Here is an 18463-nt window from a genome sequence, read left to right as displayed (position 1 = left end):
TCAGTCCACAAAAGCCAATTGTGTGAAAATTGTTGGAGCAACACAGTTAGATTTTGTGGACTGGCTACAATGCACAACTGACAAAAATCTTGTGGTAGATACTGGAAATATTGGGGGGAACACACTGTAAACTATATGATTGTCTCTAACCAATATGCTATACACCCAAAACTAATACAAAATAATATTGAATGTAAACTGTAATTGAAAAATAAAAAAACACACACAAAAAGTCAATTGTGTGCATCTTTTCTCAACTCAGTGTCAGTGGCATCATGATGGTAGCTTGAAATTAGGCATTGAGAATATTTACACCACAGAAATTGATAAATGCTACAAGTAAGAGCTTTTTTCCTCCTCATGGAGATGTTAAACATTTGCTAGCACATCATTTGTCCCCACTCTTATGGGGCTTAAATTCTAGTGAGAGACATAGGTAGTAAATGATTCAATAAAATATGAAAAATATAGCTGTATTTTTGCTTTGCCCAATAACTTACAGTGGAATTGAAATGTCTGCACAAAGGCTATATTGCCTATAGCAATGGTTTGCAACCTCTTTTCTTTTATACCCTTGCTTCTTTAAAAAGTAAAACAAACAAAAAAATAAAACCATAAAAGTGATAAATACACATCAATATAAAAGTCAAGAAATGCTAAAAGTTTTGTAATACCAAAAAAGCAGTCCCTAGGCCTTCCCCCGGCCCTTCATCAGAAGCAATACTTTCATGTCTTTTAAGTCTATATTCTGGTATTTACTTCTACATTTACTCCTACTGGTCTCTTGATTTATCAATTTTGGGCATTATTCATGGATTTTCTTTTATAGTTGAGAATTGTTATTTCATATACTTCCTTATCTTTTTTTAAACCTTCAATATAGTTACATTACAATCTTTATACTTAGTATTTTTAACATTATACCTATGTAAATATAATTAATAGCTTATCAATGTGGTATATTATGGTAATAATTAATTTTACATATAACTTTTGATTTTTTACTGGATTTCATAATTGCTGTATTTTTAAATTTGTTTACTGTAATTTAAATTTCTAAGTCTTTAAGTACCTCTGATAAAGCTATAGAATCTTCTCAAAACAATTTTATATATGATAAAACCTGTTAAATCCCTTATCAATTTCATTTGTTTTTCTTGAGGTTCTCTGTTCTCTTTATATTCCAATCTAAACTTTTTGCACAACTATTGTGATAAGATCTCCCTTTTCATGTCTTTGGAAATTCCTTTCTTCTTTCTTATATGCTGGATCCACTGTTTCATGAATCTTTTTTTTTTAAATTAAATCTTTATTGTTCAGATTATTACATTTGTTTGTGTCATGAATCTTATGTCTCCCATTTTCTCAGTTTACTCATTCGGTGGAGTACATCCTCTAATAGTTTCTAAGAGAGGTATACAGAAGGTAAATTTTTGAGATTTTCCATGTCTGAAAGTCATTATTCTATCTTCACTTTGGATTATTTGAATATATAAATCTAGGTTAAAAATAATTTTCCCTCAGCAATTTGAAGACATGGCACATTGGCTTTTAGTTTCCACTGTTGGTGTTGAGAAATCCAATGTCATTCTTATTCCTGATCCTATGATGCAACCTGTTTCCACGCCTTATCTCCGCCAGAAGCTTTTAAGATTATCTCTTTATTCTTGATATTATGAAATTTCATGATGATGTCTGATATATATTATGCTGTAGATTTGGTGGAGACTTTCAATCTAGAAAATTATTCTGCATATAAATTTTTCTTGTTATTTATTTGATAACTTCCTTAACAACATTGTCTTTGTTATCTCTGGAAGTACTCTTCATTGGATATAAGATTGCCTGGGTTAATTTTCTTTTGTCTTATTATTTCTCTTGTGTTATCATAAATTTGTTACTAGTTTTTCTTTCTGGAAGAATTCCTCAATATTTGTTCAAACTCTTTAAAAACAAAATTTGCTATCACAGTTTTAATTCCAAGAATCAATTTTCATTGTTTGATTATTTTATTTTAATAACATTCTGCCTTTGTTTCATAAGTATAGTATTTTCTCTTATTTCTCTGAAGATGTACATTATAATGCCCTTGAAGTTATCTTCTCCTCTCTGTGTTTTCCTCAATTCCCAATTTTTCATGCTCCTTTGTTTTGGTGTTTCTATTTTATTTTTGGAGCTTTCCTTAAATGTTTGATGATTCTGCCTGTCTGTTTACACTTAAGAGTTAAGCTCTAAGTGAAACAAGTCAGTCAGAGAAAGACAAGTATCACACGGTCTCACTCATATGTGGAATCTAATTAACAAAATAAACTGATGAACAGAGTGGATTCAGAGACATGGAAGCATAGATCAGACTGTGGAATCTCGGAGGGAAGGCGGGGAGGGTGGGTGGTTGGGAGGTAATCAACCAAAGACCTTGTATGCATATATGCATAATCCATGGACATAGAGAATAGGGTGGTGAAGACCTGGGTAGGGCGGGCTGGAGGGGGTCAATGGGAGAAAAAGAGGGACATAGGCAATACTTTCAACAATAAGGATTTGTTTTTAAAAAGATGTTTAAAACAAAGAGTTAAGCTCTAAAAGGAAGATTTGAAGGTGTATGTACATTGTGGGTATGTTGACCAGTGGATTTCAGTATAGGGCAACTGGATAACAATTTTTTTTCTTTTTTTTTGACAATATCTGTAGGTCTTGCCTGTTGGGCTAGTCATTTTCTTCAAAGAAGAATGCTCCAATCTCCTTCTTGGAAATCATAATCCTGGCTGTCAGTATTCTAGGAACCATAATGGGGGAAGGAGACTGGGACTCTTCATCAGTAAGTATGAAGACTTTAAATCTATGTCTCTTTCTTTTGTGGCCCACCTAACTCCCACTTTCCTTTGGATCAAGTGTCCCAGATCTGGAGCTGCTCTGAATTAGTTTAACCTCTTTTCCATGGAGATCTGACTGTCCTTAGTAGAAGTGCGGGTGGCAATGTCTAACTGCTCTTTACACAGACACTCAAGCAGCCCTCCCTTTTTTAGAGCTCTGCCTCACAACAACTTCCATAGTAATTGGTGCCTCTAATTCCTAAGCCTTTCCGGGATTCTCAGGGGGCAATCTGCTTGTTGCTTACCAATATTCACCTCTTCAAGTACTTAGGTTTAATCACCCTCCACTCTGCTAAATTAGTTGCCACTCCTGTAGCAGCTTTTCATCTTCATTTTCTGTGGTTTAGAGTTACAGACGGCTGCTAACGCCATTAGATATGGAGGTTTTTGTTCCTTGTTTTCTTTGTTGTTTGGGAGTGATGTTTAAGAGAAGGAAGGGAGTGAAGAAAAAAAAAATTATTTCACTATCTTTAATCAGGAAGCCATGAAGGAAAAAAGAAGTTAGAAAAGGGTGTAACTTTTTTTTTGATGAGTTTACCACAATCCATTAATTAATTAAGCAAGTATTTATTAAGCTCAGATATAACATGGTAGTTACAGCATGGGCTTTGAAGGCGGACTAATGTAAATTTACTTAAGCTCTATAACTTTTTAAAAAATTGAGAATAATACTAGTAACTACCTCATACAGTTATGAGGATTAAATAAGTTAACACACATAAAGAGCTTGCCTGGCACTTTAAGCTCCTCAATAAATGTAAATTATTATTGCTATTAATGTTGTTATTATTTTAAATATATTTTTATTGATTTCAGAGAGTAAGGGAGAGGGAGAGAGAAATAGAAATATCAATGATGAGAGAGAATCATTGATCGGCTGCCTCCTGCACTCCTCACACTGGGGACTGAGCCCACAACCTGGGCATATGCCCTAACCAGGAATCAAACCATGACCTCCTGGTTCATAGCTCAATGGTTAACCACTGAGCAATGCTGACTGGGCAATGTTGTTATTTTTATTATTACTATGGGCTAGTCCCTGTGCAGGTAATATAATGTAGAACAAAGAGGGACAAGATCTTTCCCCAGTGAAGGGGAACAGTTTTGGTATTTCAGGACACTAAGACATTGGGTATAAAACTGGGACTTTATTACCTATTGGTCACAAATTCAAGACTGGAACAAAAGATTTGAACACTGCAATTCCAGGATGATATTACTAGAGTCCTGTTTCCTCTTCTGAAATGCAAACAGTAGTAGCTATTATGTATTCAGCGCTTACTTTGCACGATTATAGTTTATATAAATGATCCCACTGAGCCTACAGATTAGGTATTAAAAGCTCCATTTTATGGACAATGAAACTGAGGCTCAGGATAACTGGTCCAAGGCAATACAGCTTGCAATTGGCAGAGCGAGGATTCTAACCTAAGTCAGCTACCAAAATCTGACCATTTAACAACACAGTAGCCTTTAAAGCAATTACACTGTGTCCCATGTCTAGTGCTTTACTCAAAGTAACATTACTAAATGACTCATACTTTGATTGGAATGGGTTGGTTGGATTGTTTTCCTCCGATATAGGTGGTGATAGGGCTTTATGAGGACCCACGGAAAGAGAACAATAAATCAGAAAGAAGAGACTAGGGGAGTGGGACACCAGTGACAAATTTCCTAATTTGGTCTCAGGATGATTGGGCAGGTTTTATTACTTTGTACCTTTATATTTTGGCACAGAATAGACTTCTGAAATAAGGTTTTAGTGTCTGCATTCTTCTCTTTTATTGTATTCCTTTTTTTTTTTCCAGTGAAATTCCGTTGGCTACAAATGCATATTTCTGGAACACATATTTGAATGTTTTTTCCAAATGTGGTCTTCTTTGGCTAAGCAAAGGAAGTCTGTATTTCTCAGCTAGCCTGGAGGACCTTAAGCTCCTTGCACCTATTGTTTTCCATCACTCTAAATATGGGTGCCTGGGATGCTAGGCTGAAGGGAATGTGGTTAGGACTGGAGCATTCCAGCATGGGGCCCACCACATAGGTTGTCGGAAAAGGTTGCCTGCAGCTCAAAGTGACTAAAACTGTCTTTGTACCTCATTCTTTATATAAAATAAGGGTATTGTATTCATGAGCATCATATCAAAGAGATTGGGTTATTAGCCATCTCTTGGCTAAGTCGAAGGGTTGAGATAATGTATTATTGGAGGTACCCCCTTTAATAACTGAAATTCAATTGCTCTTTGGTTTCATGATCTCTGCATGTGCCTAGCTTTCTGTTCAAAAGTGATGTTATCATTTTGTCCTTCAGGTGCTGCTTTCCAAGCCAGGTTTAATGCATGCTTCCAAGGACAAAACTTTTTGGAAGACATTTTTGTGTCTTTCAAGCACAATAACTCTAAACTGATGATAGTCAACTCAGTAAAAGCATGAACCATCGTAGTCAACAAATCCTATATGATAAAAGCCGAATATGCTAAGTGTCCAGTCACTGGTCGACTGTTCAACCAATCAAAGCGTAATATGCTATTGATATGCTAATGCCGCTCAACTGCTAGTATTATGATGTGCACTGACCACCAGGGGGCAGAGAGTTGTTATGACATGCACTGACCACCAGGGGGCAGACAGTTGCTATGATGTGCACTGACCACCAGGGGGCAGACATTCTGACTGGTAGATTAGCTTGCTGCCGGAACTGGCTGATTGGGACTGAGCAAGATTGGCCAGACGTGCCCTGGAGCCCTCCCATGGTCCCTCCCCGGCCTGGTCATGCACCAGTGGGGTCCCTTGGCCTGGCCTGCATCCTCTCACAATCCGGGACCCTTCAAGGGATGTCAGAGAGCCGGTTTCGGCTGATCCTGCAGGCCACTCCCCTCAGGAGGGCACCAGATGCAGGGCTCATGGCTGGTGAGCACTGCTATAGCAGCACAAGCCTCTCCCTATTGGGACTGATTGGGCACGAGCCCGCAGCAAGTGCAGTGAGGCCGGGATGAACAAGAGCGTCAGGTAGGAGCTGCAGGCAGCGTTGGACTGTGGGTTTTGGCCCGATGCCCACAGGCCACCCTGAGGGACCCCACCTGTGCATGAATTCGTGCACTGGGCCTCTAGTTCAAATATAATTGCTCGTGGCTGAGACCTTGTTCTCTCAGATGCAAGCTCCAAAATGCTGAGGGTAGGGCTAGCTAAAGTCAATGAATAACAAGTATGTTTTAATTATCATTCACTTATTAAAAATTCATTCAGGTTCAGGTCTACAAGCAGGTAAGTCATCAGTGGTTTCCCAATTCCGGGCTGTGATATCAAGAAGGTCATCTGTCTGATAGAAGTTCCTGCCAATTCTGTTTATCTTCTTTGGAGCTATAGTCAAAAGACAGGGCAGAGGGTTGTGGGGAGTGTTCCTGTTTCCCTGTCCTACTTTCTACCTCCTCCTCTTCTCATTATTTAGAGCAGTTGCAACTAGAGACCTTTGCTAACAAAGTGTGCCTTTTATTTATGGGAAGGGGCAATTCCCATTGCTGAAGGGCACAATGGGCAAAATAGGAACACAAACCAGCTACAACACAAATCCAAGCCCTTATAATAAGAGTGGGGCATTGTGACAGTCACTCTTTTGCAGCAGATTGCTGTTGCTACAGCTATGCTTTTCACCTTAGTTTCAAGGCCCTCTTCCATACCATACTTTTGTGGCTGTGCATGTGTATAAGTGTGTGTGTGTGCGTGTGCCTGTGTGTGTGTGTGTGTGTGTTATGTGGTGGAGGCCAGAGAATGCTGAATAAAAGGTTCAGATTTCAGTAATCTTGGAGAGCTGCTGTCAGTCAGCTCTAAAGGGGTCAATCTGAGAGCACAAAGGGGACTGTAGCCTGCCAGCTGAAAACCTTTTCAGATGGGTCAACTCAGAGGTGACGGTATTGTTAAGAGTTTCAATCTTTGCTTTTGGCTGTAGGTAGATGTAGTTTCTTTTCCAGAAAGCTCTGTGCCTTTCAAAATAGAATATTAACATTCTCTCTACTTTCAGGGGCTTACTGCCCTGTGGCTTTCTACTCATTCATTTTACTAGTATTGATTTTGTACTACACCTTCCAGCCTTCACATATTGTCATAACCTACCAAAGCCCCAGAAAACAGGCAGGCTTTTGCAGAAATCCTAAAGACAATTAAATGAAGCATCTGAGAATGTCAGGAGGGATAGTTAGTGAAACCCCTTAAGGGACTTCAGTGTGTGCTAGGCATCTAAGGGTAGATGTCTTGGTGGCTACATATGTCATCTATTCACCATACCTATTTGTATAGTGCATGTTAAGGCAGAGTGGTAAAGGGATGTCATTGAAATAAAGCTCACGAGACTGAGGTGTTGATTTCTGTGCTGATATTAGTTATTTCTGTTATCTGAGATAAGGTTTTTGGGTTGAATGACTAGAAGCATTGAGTAACTTTTAAAAATTGGGGAAGACTCATTGTAGATAGCAGAGTCATTTGTGATAAAGAATAGAATTTTGATTTTGGGTACATTAAAATTTAACATCCAAGTAGATATATCAAATTAGTCAGTTGACCATATCAGTCTGGAATTTAGGAAAGAGGCCTGAGCTGGAACTATAAATTGGAGATTTATGACAAAGATGTGGTATTTAAAGATATGAGACTAGAAGAGATTACCAATGGAAAGAGTATAGAGAAGAGGGTGAAGGACTGAGCTTTAGGGCATTCCAATGTTAAAAGATCAGAGAAATGAAGAATAACCCATATATAGGACAAAAAATGGTGTGCAAACTAAGTTGGATCCCTGGACTAGACTAAGAGTTTGAAAATTTCATAGAAGTTCAGAACTAGGAGGGACCACACGGAACATCTGTTTCAATCAAGAATGCTAAACTAAGAAATAGGAGACCTCAGTTCTAGTCCTGATTTTATACCTAGGTGAGTGACCTTGAAAAATCACTTAACTACTCTGGGTTTCCCTTTCGTGCCTCGAAAGAAAGGTTGCTAGACTAGATGATCTCTTCATTTTTGCAGAAAGAGGGGAAAAGTGATTTTACCAACATCCTGGCATTAGGCCAATGTGTCTTCTATGTTGTTAATTTTAAACCCTAAATGCATACTAAGCTTTCTGGGAAGCGTTTAGTAATACTGATTTACTGGGTTCCAAACCTACTGTGCCTTATTTTGTTGGTCTGGGTTGGAATGGAATTGGTATTGGTATTTTTTATATTCCCTGGATAATTTTAATGTACAGCCAGGACTGAAACCCTCTGCTCTACATTAGTAAGGCATGGCATGTCTTGTTAGCTGCTGCAACTCTCTGAATCTTGACTTGTATGTCCACCGCAAAAAATGATTCACTCGATATTAAATCTTTTAATTCAGATGAATATTGTTACAGGAGGAATAGCTTTCTAGACCTTGTGAAACCAACATATCAGTTTCCCTGAAGCTCAGTTAAATGGTCTGACCATAGTTTTCTTGAATTCCATCCTAGAAGTGAAATGTTATGAAAAACCATGAAGCCATAGCTGGTGTGGAGAAGGATGGAGAGATGGATTATGCCCTCTTCCTTCCTACCTTTATGGAAAAAAGACACAAGATTTGTTCCAAAAATAAACTTACAAGGTTAATGAAGAGTACATCAGACATAGTACACAAATACTTTTGCTTTACCATATTTATAAAGCAGGCAGAGTCATGCTGTCCACCGTAGCAGTCTTACAGCTTTATAGTGGCTTGTCACCAAGGCTTTGCACTTTGAATACCAATAAGATATAGTGTCTCTTGATAAAAACCACATTCTCCATATACTACATTTTGCTCTGTATTTGTGGGTGTATATATGTTAGTATGCATGCTTGCCTGTGTATGTGTGGGAATATGTGTTTAAAACTGTATTCTAGTGGTCACTTTCTCTGGGGTGCATGTGTCTAGGACAGGGGTTTGGCAAACCGCGGCTCATGAGCCACATGCAGCTCTTTGGCCCCTTGAGTGTGGCTCTTCCACAAAATGCCACGTGCGGGTGCGCACTTACAGTGCGATTGAAACTTCGTGGCCAATGTGCAGAAGTCGGTTTTCAGCCTGGGCGAGTCTATTTTGAAGAAGTGGCATTAGAAGAAGTGGGGGTGTCAGTCGGTCGGGCAACGGGAGACACGGCGCAGGCGGCCACGGGATATACATTGTTTTGAGGTACGTTCGCTGAGGTTGACCCCTTCCAACTCTCCCATCCACACTCGTCTATGTGAAACAAGTATACAAGATGAGTGTGGATGGGAGAGTTGGAAGGGGTCGACCTCAGCGAACGTACCTCAATCAGATTGAGGACGTTTTTAGCAAAGGCCAGCTTGGGAATACCCTAATTAAGTTAATAACAATGTACCTACCTATATAGTTTAAGTTTAAAAAATTTGGCTCTCAAAAGAAATTTCAATCGTTGTACTGTTGAGTTTGCCGACCACTGGTCTAGGAGAATAGCCATTTTGAACTAAGACAGGATAAGACATGGACTGTGGAAACATTATTTATAGTCTTAACACATATACTTACCACTCTAGTAGTGCCAGCAAAATGATTTTATCATACATAATGCACCAGTAATTAACCTGGTAAATTTCCGTTGAGTGCCTCTTTTCTATTCCATACATGTTTTTGTGGGGTTTTTAAAATATTTTTTATTGATTTCAGAGAGGAAGGGAGAGGGAGAGAGATAGAAACATCAATGATGAGAGATCATCATTGATTGGCTGCCTCCTGACACTCCATACTGGGGATCGAGCCCACAACCGGGGCATGTGCCCTTGACCAGAATCGAACCCAGGACCCTTCAGTCCGCAGCCGACGCTCTATCTACTGAGCCAAACCAGCTAGGGCCATACATGTTCTTTTTAGTGTCCTTTATAATTCTAAATCAGTTTCTTAGATTAGAGATATAAAAATATATTCTGTATGACTTAGCTTGCCCATAAAATTATCATATTTGTTATATTTAAAATTTTGAAGGCCTGGGGGAGAAAAACAGAAAAATTCAGGGGAGAAAACAAGCAGGTCCTCAGAAACAATTGTTTTTTCCCCTCTCGGTTTTCAGAGCTCTCTTCCACTCAGACGTGCAGCCCATTATAATGAACACAGGTTTGGCATATACTCGGAGATTGCTCTAGGCTAGGGGGACTAGGGCTGAAGATAATTGTAATTTTTAAAAATAGGTTTCACCATTGTTTGGTACCATCTACAATTCAATTTACCTTATCGCACAAGCCATGAATAATGCTGTGAAAGAAAATGGACGGGCTAGTGCTGCCAGCCTGGGTCAGCATTCCAGAAACATGCAGTTCTGTGGATTCAACCAGTTGATAAAAACAGGTTCAAATTGAAATGGAATTTCAGAATATGAAATCCTGGACACCAACTGGAAAAAATGGGAACTCCATGGAACTTACACTGTGGACATGGAAACAGAGCTGCTACAATTCATAGGGACTCCCATTCACTTCCCTCGTGGCAGGCCTCCTGGAGCAGATGCAAAATGTTGGTTTGCAGAAGGGAAGATCTACTGAGGAGGTAAGGAATGGAAAATCACTGGTAGTCAATTTGATTCAGCTTGATGTACAAGGGAACCTCTTTAGGGGAAGGCATATTTAAATATTAGAACACTCATAGAATCAATCATTTGCATTCAGATGACATAAATATCTTGGCATGCTGTGTAGTCAACTTAAAATAATAAGGACAATGAGAAGTACTTTACAGCCTTGAATAATCATCCACAATTTAAAAGCTTCCTCCACTTGTTACTTTTTTAATTTAAAATTTTATTTTTTCAATTATAGTTTACATTCAATATTATTTTGTATTAGTTTCAGGTTATAGTATAGTGGTTAGACAATGATATACTTTACAAAGTGATCCCTCTGATATTTCAAATACCCACCTGGTACCATACATAGTTAATACAGTATTATTGACTATATTCTCTATGCTGTACTTTACATCCCATGACTATTTTGTAGCTACCAATTTGTAGTTCTTAATCCCTCTAAATTTTTCACCCAGCAACTCAGCCCCTCTCCCATCTGGCAACCATGAGTCTGTTCTCTGTATCTCCTAGTTATTTTTAAAAGGATCCTATTCCCAGAGGGGTTATTCTAATAAGAGAAAGGCACGAGCCTTCTCCTCCATCTTTTGTAGGCTGCTGTTTCCACCCCCCTGCTAGAAAGATCACCTGTCCTTCCCTTGGTATATCCAAATCCTATGGATCAGGTTCCACTGAAGAAATACCATATCTAGCCCCTCTCCTCTCTGAACTCCCATTGAACTAAAAGTCTGTACCTCACAGATTAGCACAAAATTGCTTTTTAATTGTTTCCTGTATATTGATTGTGTCCCCCCTCCCAAATAGACTGCTCCTTGAGGGTAGGGGCTATAGCTAATAATTCTTATGCTCCCCCAACTGCCTGACATAGTCAGCATCCAATAAATATTTGCAGTTGGATTGACTGATGGAACTCTGGCCTGTGGAAGAGGGGAAACTCCACCAAATCTCTGAAAGTCAGAAGGGAGCTTTGGAAGGATCCATATTATTGATATGTAAATGTACACCACAACCTTCTAAAATGAAATGCATATATTTGAAATGGACTTTAATTTCTATTTTGCTTTAGTATGACATACCCAACCACCTTTTATTCACAACATCATATACTTTCCCTCTGAAATGTTAGTAATCCATCCAAATATTTAGATTTTCCAGAGACCAATTTATATGCTGATGAAAACACTAATTACCAAAACCAGACTCACCCTTGAAGGACAAATGCTATGTTTTTCATAAAAAACTCACAAGGTCTATGGGCACTGGTTGATTAAAACGGTCTTATATTTTATGAAGGCAACATAATACTTACCCTTCACAGGTGAGATAACATATTTATGCTGAAGACTCTATTGCTATCCAACATAAAATAAGGTTCTCAAAGTTTTCCATTCGTGGACTTTTTCTTCCAAAGAAACACCCAGGTCAGCCTTAATTCATGTGATTTGCTATTGTCAGAGTGGTTAGTGGTTTTGCTTCAGAACAGTGAAATTGCTTTATATGTCCATAAAGTCAACAAGACAGACTGTGCTGTAGAAAAATAGGATTAAGTTAGGTAGATGTGGCTTGATTTTAGAGTCACCAGAAAGCATGAAGAGTCTGTTTGTGGTGCCATTTATTTACAGCCTCTCTTTGATAATGCCATTCTTTCTCTTCCTCTTGCTCTCTGCAGGCATGGGCCCTGTCTTTGCTGTGATGGTCTGCCTTGCTTTGCTTATAACCCTGCTATCTATTAATGGATTTTCTTACTTTATAAGGTACATTTTTAATGTTTTTTATATAAAAAATATAAGCCCATAATAACCTTGTTAATATTGATTTCCAGGAAATCATGTTGCAGTACAATTGCCTCATTACATGACCCACTGATTTTCTTTTTTCCATAGTGATTTACCATTCCTACTAGCCTCATTTAGGGTGAAGTGGTTTTATGATGCCAAGAATAACCTCCTCAGTTGTGTTGTCAGTGTTGTTGCCTGTGAGTAGATATGGCTCTCAACACTATCATGAAATAAGAGAACTAGTACTTTAGGGCCTGTCTACTTCCTATCTGTCCTCTTTTTTTCCACTGGCAGAGTCTTTCCTTCCCTAAATGGTATAGATTTGTGGAGAATGGAGTTTGGGCATTTTAAAAGTTCTAAGAATTAGGCAGAATTGGCTAGAATCCAAGATTTAGTGTTTTTGATACTAACCCATAGGATTGTAGTGGGGGTTAAAGAAACCAAAGTAAAGTACCTAGAACAATACCTGACTTATAGTAGGTGCTCAACAAATGGTAAATCTTAACTCTTTCCCAGGCATATGAGACTTGCCTGTTGATAGTTGGGAGCCCAAAATTCCCACTTTGACATTCATGACTTTTGCCTAGGGTATCATATTCCAGAGTTTTACTGTCCTTCTTCCTTGGACCAAAGCTCTCCTAGCTATTCATTACCACCATCTTTGTCTTTCTCCTTCAAATCCCTTAATAGGTGACCAACTACTCTGATGAACTAATTCAGGATCAGGGATAAGTGGCTGAAGATGGCTTAATATGACACCCTTTTCTTATAATGGTTGCATTTTAACAATTGGGCCCTCCCCCATACTAGGATGATTTAGGAAGAGTGAAAAATTAAATCTATCACAACTCTCCTGCTTTAAGCTTTCCACCCGGCAAGCCACACCTTTGTTATCTCTTTGTAAAGGTGGTGCTGACAGCAATGTGATGCAAATTTGGTAGGAAATGGAATGAAGCTATTTTGGCTAGCTTCAAGAAAGAATGTCTAGAGCAGTGGTTCTCAACCTTCTGGCCCTTTACATACAATTCCTCATGTTGTGACTCAACCATAAAATTATTTTCGTTGCTACTTCATAACTGTAATGTTGCTACTGTTATGAATCGTAATGTAAATATCTGATATGCAGGACGGTCTTAGGCGACCCCTGTGAAAGGGTCCTTTGACCGCCAAAGGGGTCGCGACCCACAGGTTGAGAACCGCTGGTCTAGAGTGTATTAAGTAGCTATATAAATTTGGACCAGACACTAAACCTCTCTTGGCCAGAATTTTCTCATTTTAAAATAAAGAAATTGGATTAGATGATCTTCAAGAGTCCTTCCAACTATGATATTCTAATGACTGTGAGATCCTGGATTGAAACTATATAACAAATAGCTCTTAGTGTTTAATATATTGACATTGCTGTGAAAAAAAAACAAAACACAAAAAACCAGTGTGATCCATTCTCCCTGTGATTAGAAACTTGAGAAAGCCACACAGAGTAGTAGATAACTTATGAATTGGTAAAACACACTTGATAAATGTTAACAGTGGACTGCACACCAGATGTTACCAGTGGAGCTAGACCTCAGTCCTTGAGTTTGGCTAAGAAAGAATTCAGTGCCAAGAATTCCAGCATAAGAAGTTTATTTAGAAAGTCACAGAGGTAGAAGTGATCTGTAGAAGATTTAAGCCAGTTAAGCTGCATGGACCCAGGAAACACATTACAGAGGCAAAAGAAGGCCCTTGGAACTTAGGGAAAAGAAAGGCAAAGAAAACACACCTGGGGAACAGAAATGGGGAAAGGCATGTGTGTGCTCCAGAGAGTGGGTCCTTTGTCTTAAGGGGTTTTATCTGTTTTCCAAAGATGGGAATTTTAAGGGAGATCTTAGGGTACCATCTCAATAAAATATTCATTAGCTTTCCAGGTGTGTCCTTTTATGGTCGTGGTCGCTACTGATTGGTTGATGCTCGGGGTGGGAGATTATTAGTCATTGAAACTAGTCCTGATGTCAGCCATGGTGTCACTTCATCTGGTTTTGCTGCTTTTCTAAGCCTGGAGCTGAAACACAACTGAGGCTTAAATGCTATCTCTAGTTTGACCAAAACTCTGTCTCTGTGGTCAACAGAACTGAGGCTTTGTTCCTAAGATTATTTGATGCAAAACAGAGCCTCATTGTACTGGGGGCTTAAAGCTTAAGGGAGTGGTGATACAAGTGCTTGTGTGGGAGTAATATGGCCCCCTTGTTTCTCCTAGAAGGGGGTCTACCATATGACTAGTGACATGCCAAGGAAGAAAAGGCCAGGGGAAGGTCCAAACAACATGACCAGATATATGAAAGGTCATGAGGTCTAAATTACATGACTGGCAGTATGCTATGGGAGGAAAGGCAATCCTGGGGGCGAGGTCCCACCCTACAGTACTTGTTTTCCCATTGCTAGGCACCCCGGGCTTTCTGCCCTGATGACCTTCTGTACCTGGCTTATCATTCCTACTCTGCTCATGTCTGTTTAACTGCCCACTAAATCAATAAAAACATTACTTTACAAAAAGTTTTTCTTTTAATTTCTGTGACTGTTACATATCCCTGCTCACAGCAGAAATTTAATGTCTTTAATTTAGCTGCTTCCAAAGAACAAAGTATTTAAATAACATCATTACCTACTTAGTGAAAATAAATTTCATTCAATCAAAAAACTTCCCACTCCAGGGAGATTTGAGGACTAATGGGCTCTGACTACCCGGTGCCAAAACATCTCATGGTAAGGTGGAAAATGGAGTCACTCAGCTGTTTGTGTTATTTATCACCCAACCCCCACCCCCACCCCAAAGGACTGGTCTCACTGGTTTTTCCCATGGAACTCACTGGTTCTTTGGGCTTAGAGTGAGCCCAATTGCAATTCTTGGTAAAGGGGGGAAAAAAAGAAACAAAAATCATGGGGTTGGCGGATATTTGTTTGGAGCTTGTGGGCTGAAGGGCAAAGAAGACTGGAGAGGAAACTGATTGGAGAGGGACATGATTAGAGATTAAAATGATTGGAGAGGAAAATGAGTTTGAGACAATTGGTACTTGGAGTGGTCACAGAAAACTCAGAAAGGGGAGAAAAGCACATCATTTTCCAGAGTCACTTGGTTCTTGGTTTTTAGCTAACAAAACACAAAAGATGCCCTCTTTGCTACCTACCTCCCTCTCTCTGCCCACACGGCTGCAATCAGAGGAGCTGAGCGGCTGATGAGTTTCTGTAATAGATGGTGATTACTTGCAGGAGAGTGACTCTCTGTTCCTTCATTTTCTGTGTTTTGATTGTTTAAGTTTTTTTTTTTTTTCAGAATTAAGGACATACAAAGAACTCAACCACCCCAAAATAAAGGATTCTTTGAACCCCTCCTTTCTCTCTCATCCAAAACAGATTGCCTCTCCTTTCTATAGAGCTCTCCTGTGTTTTGTAATACTAATTATGATAATGATAATAATGAGGCCTTATACTTTCATAATGCTTCATGCTTTTCAAGGCACTTTCACATATCTTATCATTTGATTTTCAAAACAACTATATAAAAGCAGGTAAAGCAAGGGGAATTATCTCACTTAATAGATGAGGACATGAAGAGGTTAAATTATTTATCCAAGGTCATTTGGCTAATAAATGACAGAATCTACACTATACACCAGGTCTTTGGATTGGGAGTCCAGTTCTCTTTCTGCTTGAATATATTCTGCAGCATGATTATTTTGACAGGTGTGCCTGCTTTAAGACAATTCCCGACACATATGAAAGAGATAAGTTAGGGAGAGATGTTTTACTTTGCCAATAGATTAATGTGGTCTACCCAAGAATTCACTACAGGGCTCTTTTAATTTTCTCTGCAGGGCAGTACCTCCCACAATGATAAGGGACATATTTGTTGGCAGACAGTTAGAAACACATTAATTGTGTTTAAAAACCAGTGGAATCACTGGAAAAACTGACTGGGTTGCTGGTACTTAAAGCTACAGTGACATTGTAGATTTCTTAGAGCAAGTTGACAAAGCACTTTGATTCAGTTGTTTTCCCCACTCTGGCACTGAGCTTTAGTACATTCCACAGGGTAATCATTAAGGGGTACAGAAAAAGTAAAGCCAAACTGTAGCTGTCAGACACCCAAGACAGAACAAAAGCAAACAACCACATGGACTAATCCAAGATTTCTTCCAGGTCCTCAAGTTGTTCCATCAGCTCAACTGAGGTGACCTACCTGGCTATGTGGGTATAAATCATAAACTCCTATGTATCTAGTAATTGATTTTTAAGAAAGAATTACATTCAGTGCAAATTAATAGACATGTTTGCAGAGAATCACATTTAAGCCATGTCTATGTAATGTTCAGACAAGAGACCAATTCAGTAAAAGAAAACAACAATGGTAAAGCCCACTTATTTGGAATCAAGTAGATAAAGCAACCAACTGATTGAATTTTTCCACTTTTCAAACTGTTGCTTTGACAACACATAGATGCAACTTTGTAAAACAAGTGGTCTTGTGGGAAGAAAATTGGGCCCACAGCCAGGGACCAAGGATTCGAGTTCCAGCTCTGCCTCACACAATTTGCTCAATTTTTTTTGTTTCTTTAATGTGTTTTTGTGTCTATAAAATAAAAATTAATAATTATTTGCCCTGGTATTAGAAAATAAGCTATGGCTTATTTGAGAAAGGGTATTGGGTTCTTTAAAAGTATTCAGATGTTGTTTTTGAATGTGCCCTTGATGTGGGAACACCACTTTTTGATCTCAGATACCATACCTACAACACTCTCCCCCCTCCCTTTGATGTCTCTTCAATAGCATTTTTACTTTTCTCTTTCAGTCTTTGTAATTCTTCAAGTTGTGAGGACCAGGGTTGTTGCCTCTCTTTGCTGTGGGTACTATGAAATAGATTCATGTGTGGTTATTCTCTCAATTATTTTGTGTATTTTTAAACTTTTATCATAGACAAATTTACCCTGGGTTTGAAAAGCATCCAGCTCTCTATGCTGACATTATGCTTGTTTCAGGTGTCATATAAATAAAATCCAGTTGATTAAAGACCCAATAGAATTCTACTGACTTTGGAGAATGTGACATTTATCAATCCCCATTTTGGCAGTAAGGTAAGGAGCTTCTCTTTCTCTTGCTGTACTGTTCAGTATGGTATTCACAAGCCACAAGTGACTATTGAGGACTTGACATGTGGCTAGTCTGAATTGGGCTGTAAGAGTAAAATTTTCACTGGATTTAGAAGACAGTACAAAACCATGTAAAATATCTCATTACATTTTAAAAATATATTAATTACATGCCAAAATGATAACACATTGGATATATTGGGTTACAGTTTATTATTAGAGTTAATCTCACCTTTTTTCTTCTTATGTTTTTTAATGTGCCTACTAGATAACTTAAAATTACATATGTGGTTCATGTTGCATTTCTATTGGATAGTGCTGTTTTAGAACAGTTATGTGGAAGTGATGCATTGCACTTTGAGCGATGGTGTGGTTTTTTTACTTTATGTATCCCCTCTTTGTTCATTTAGACTCAACATTTGATTGCTAGTTCCTCAAGGGCAGGGGCACACCTTTTTTTTCTAATGTTATCCCAAAGCACCTGACATGGTGCTGATAATATAATAGGTGCTCATGAAAGTTTTGTTAATGAATCAACTAGTGAAAGATAGTTGAGTTTTACCAGGGGTTCTGTTCTGATTTTGATTGTGTTGTAATTCATGATCTTTATTGAGTGGCTGTTAATACGTCCTGGCCCTGTGCTAGAGATGGCATATAGTTTCTGCTGTTAATGAGATTAGAGTCAAGTCAGAGAGTCATATCATACTACACAAGAAAGATTATGGACATATTGCACAAAAGACACTGGACATATGGTAGTACATCAGATGAGACAGATCAGTGGATAAAGGCTTTCTAGAGACCCAACACTGAAGCTGTGTCTTAAAGAAGGAAGAATAGGATTTTTCTATATCACAAGTAAGAAACTGGTAACCACTTTTGTTTGACCTTTATGGTTACAAAAATTAGTAGCCAGATTTTTGACATTGTGAGATTAAATATAAAATTCTGGACTTCTGGGTATTTTTAAAAAGGTTGGAGAATCTATCAACCTTAAGTATCATTGTGACAATTCATTGGAACTCTATGTAGTAGGTGCCCTTTTTGCAGTTTGACACAGTTCCCATCACTCTCTGTTGTCATACTCAGTCCATTTCATCAATTTATATTACCCAT

General features: G+C 38.5%; 1 protein-coding gene across 1 annotated transcript in view; it reads left to right on the top strand.

Annotated features, from left to right (window-relative positions):
- GUCY2F (guanylate cyclase 2F, retinal) overlaps positions 1-18463 on the top strand; it is a gene marked incomplete at both ends in the record, with an annotated part of 137887 nt that overhangs the window by 23309 nt on the left and 96115 nt on the right. The window contains 6 exon segments of the mRNA XM_081081009.1: positions 10058-10222; positions 10226-10405; positions 10409-10412; positions 12116-12200; positions 17237-17265; positions 17268-17332. Of these exon segments, the coding sequence (XP_080937135.1) occupies positions 10058-10222; positions 10226-10405; positions 10409-10412; positions 12116-12200; positions 17237-17265; positions 17268-17332 (528 nt within the window).

This window comes from Myotis nattereri (assembly GCF_964212035.1).
Source record: "Myotis nattereri genome assembly, chromosome: X".
Lineage (NCBI taxonomy): Eukaryota > Metazoa > Chordata > Mammalia > Chiroptera > Vespertilionidae > Myotis > Myotis nattereri.
This window is presented reverse-complemented; position numbering and strand designations above follow the sequence as displayed.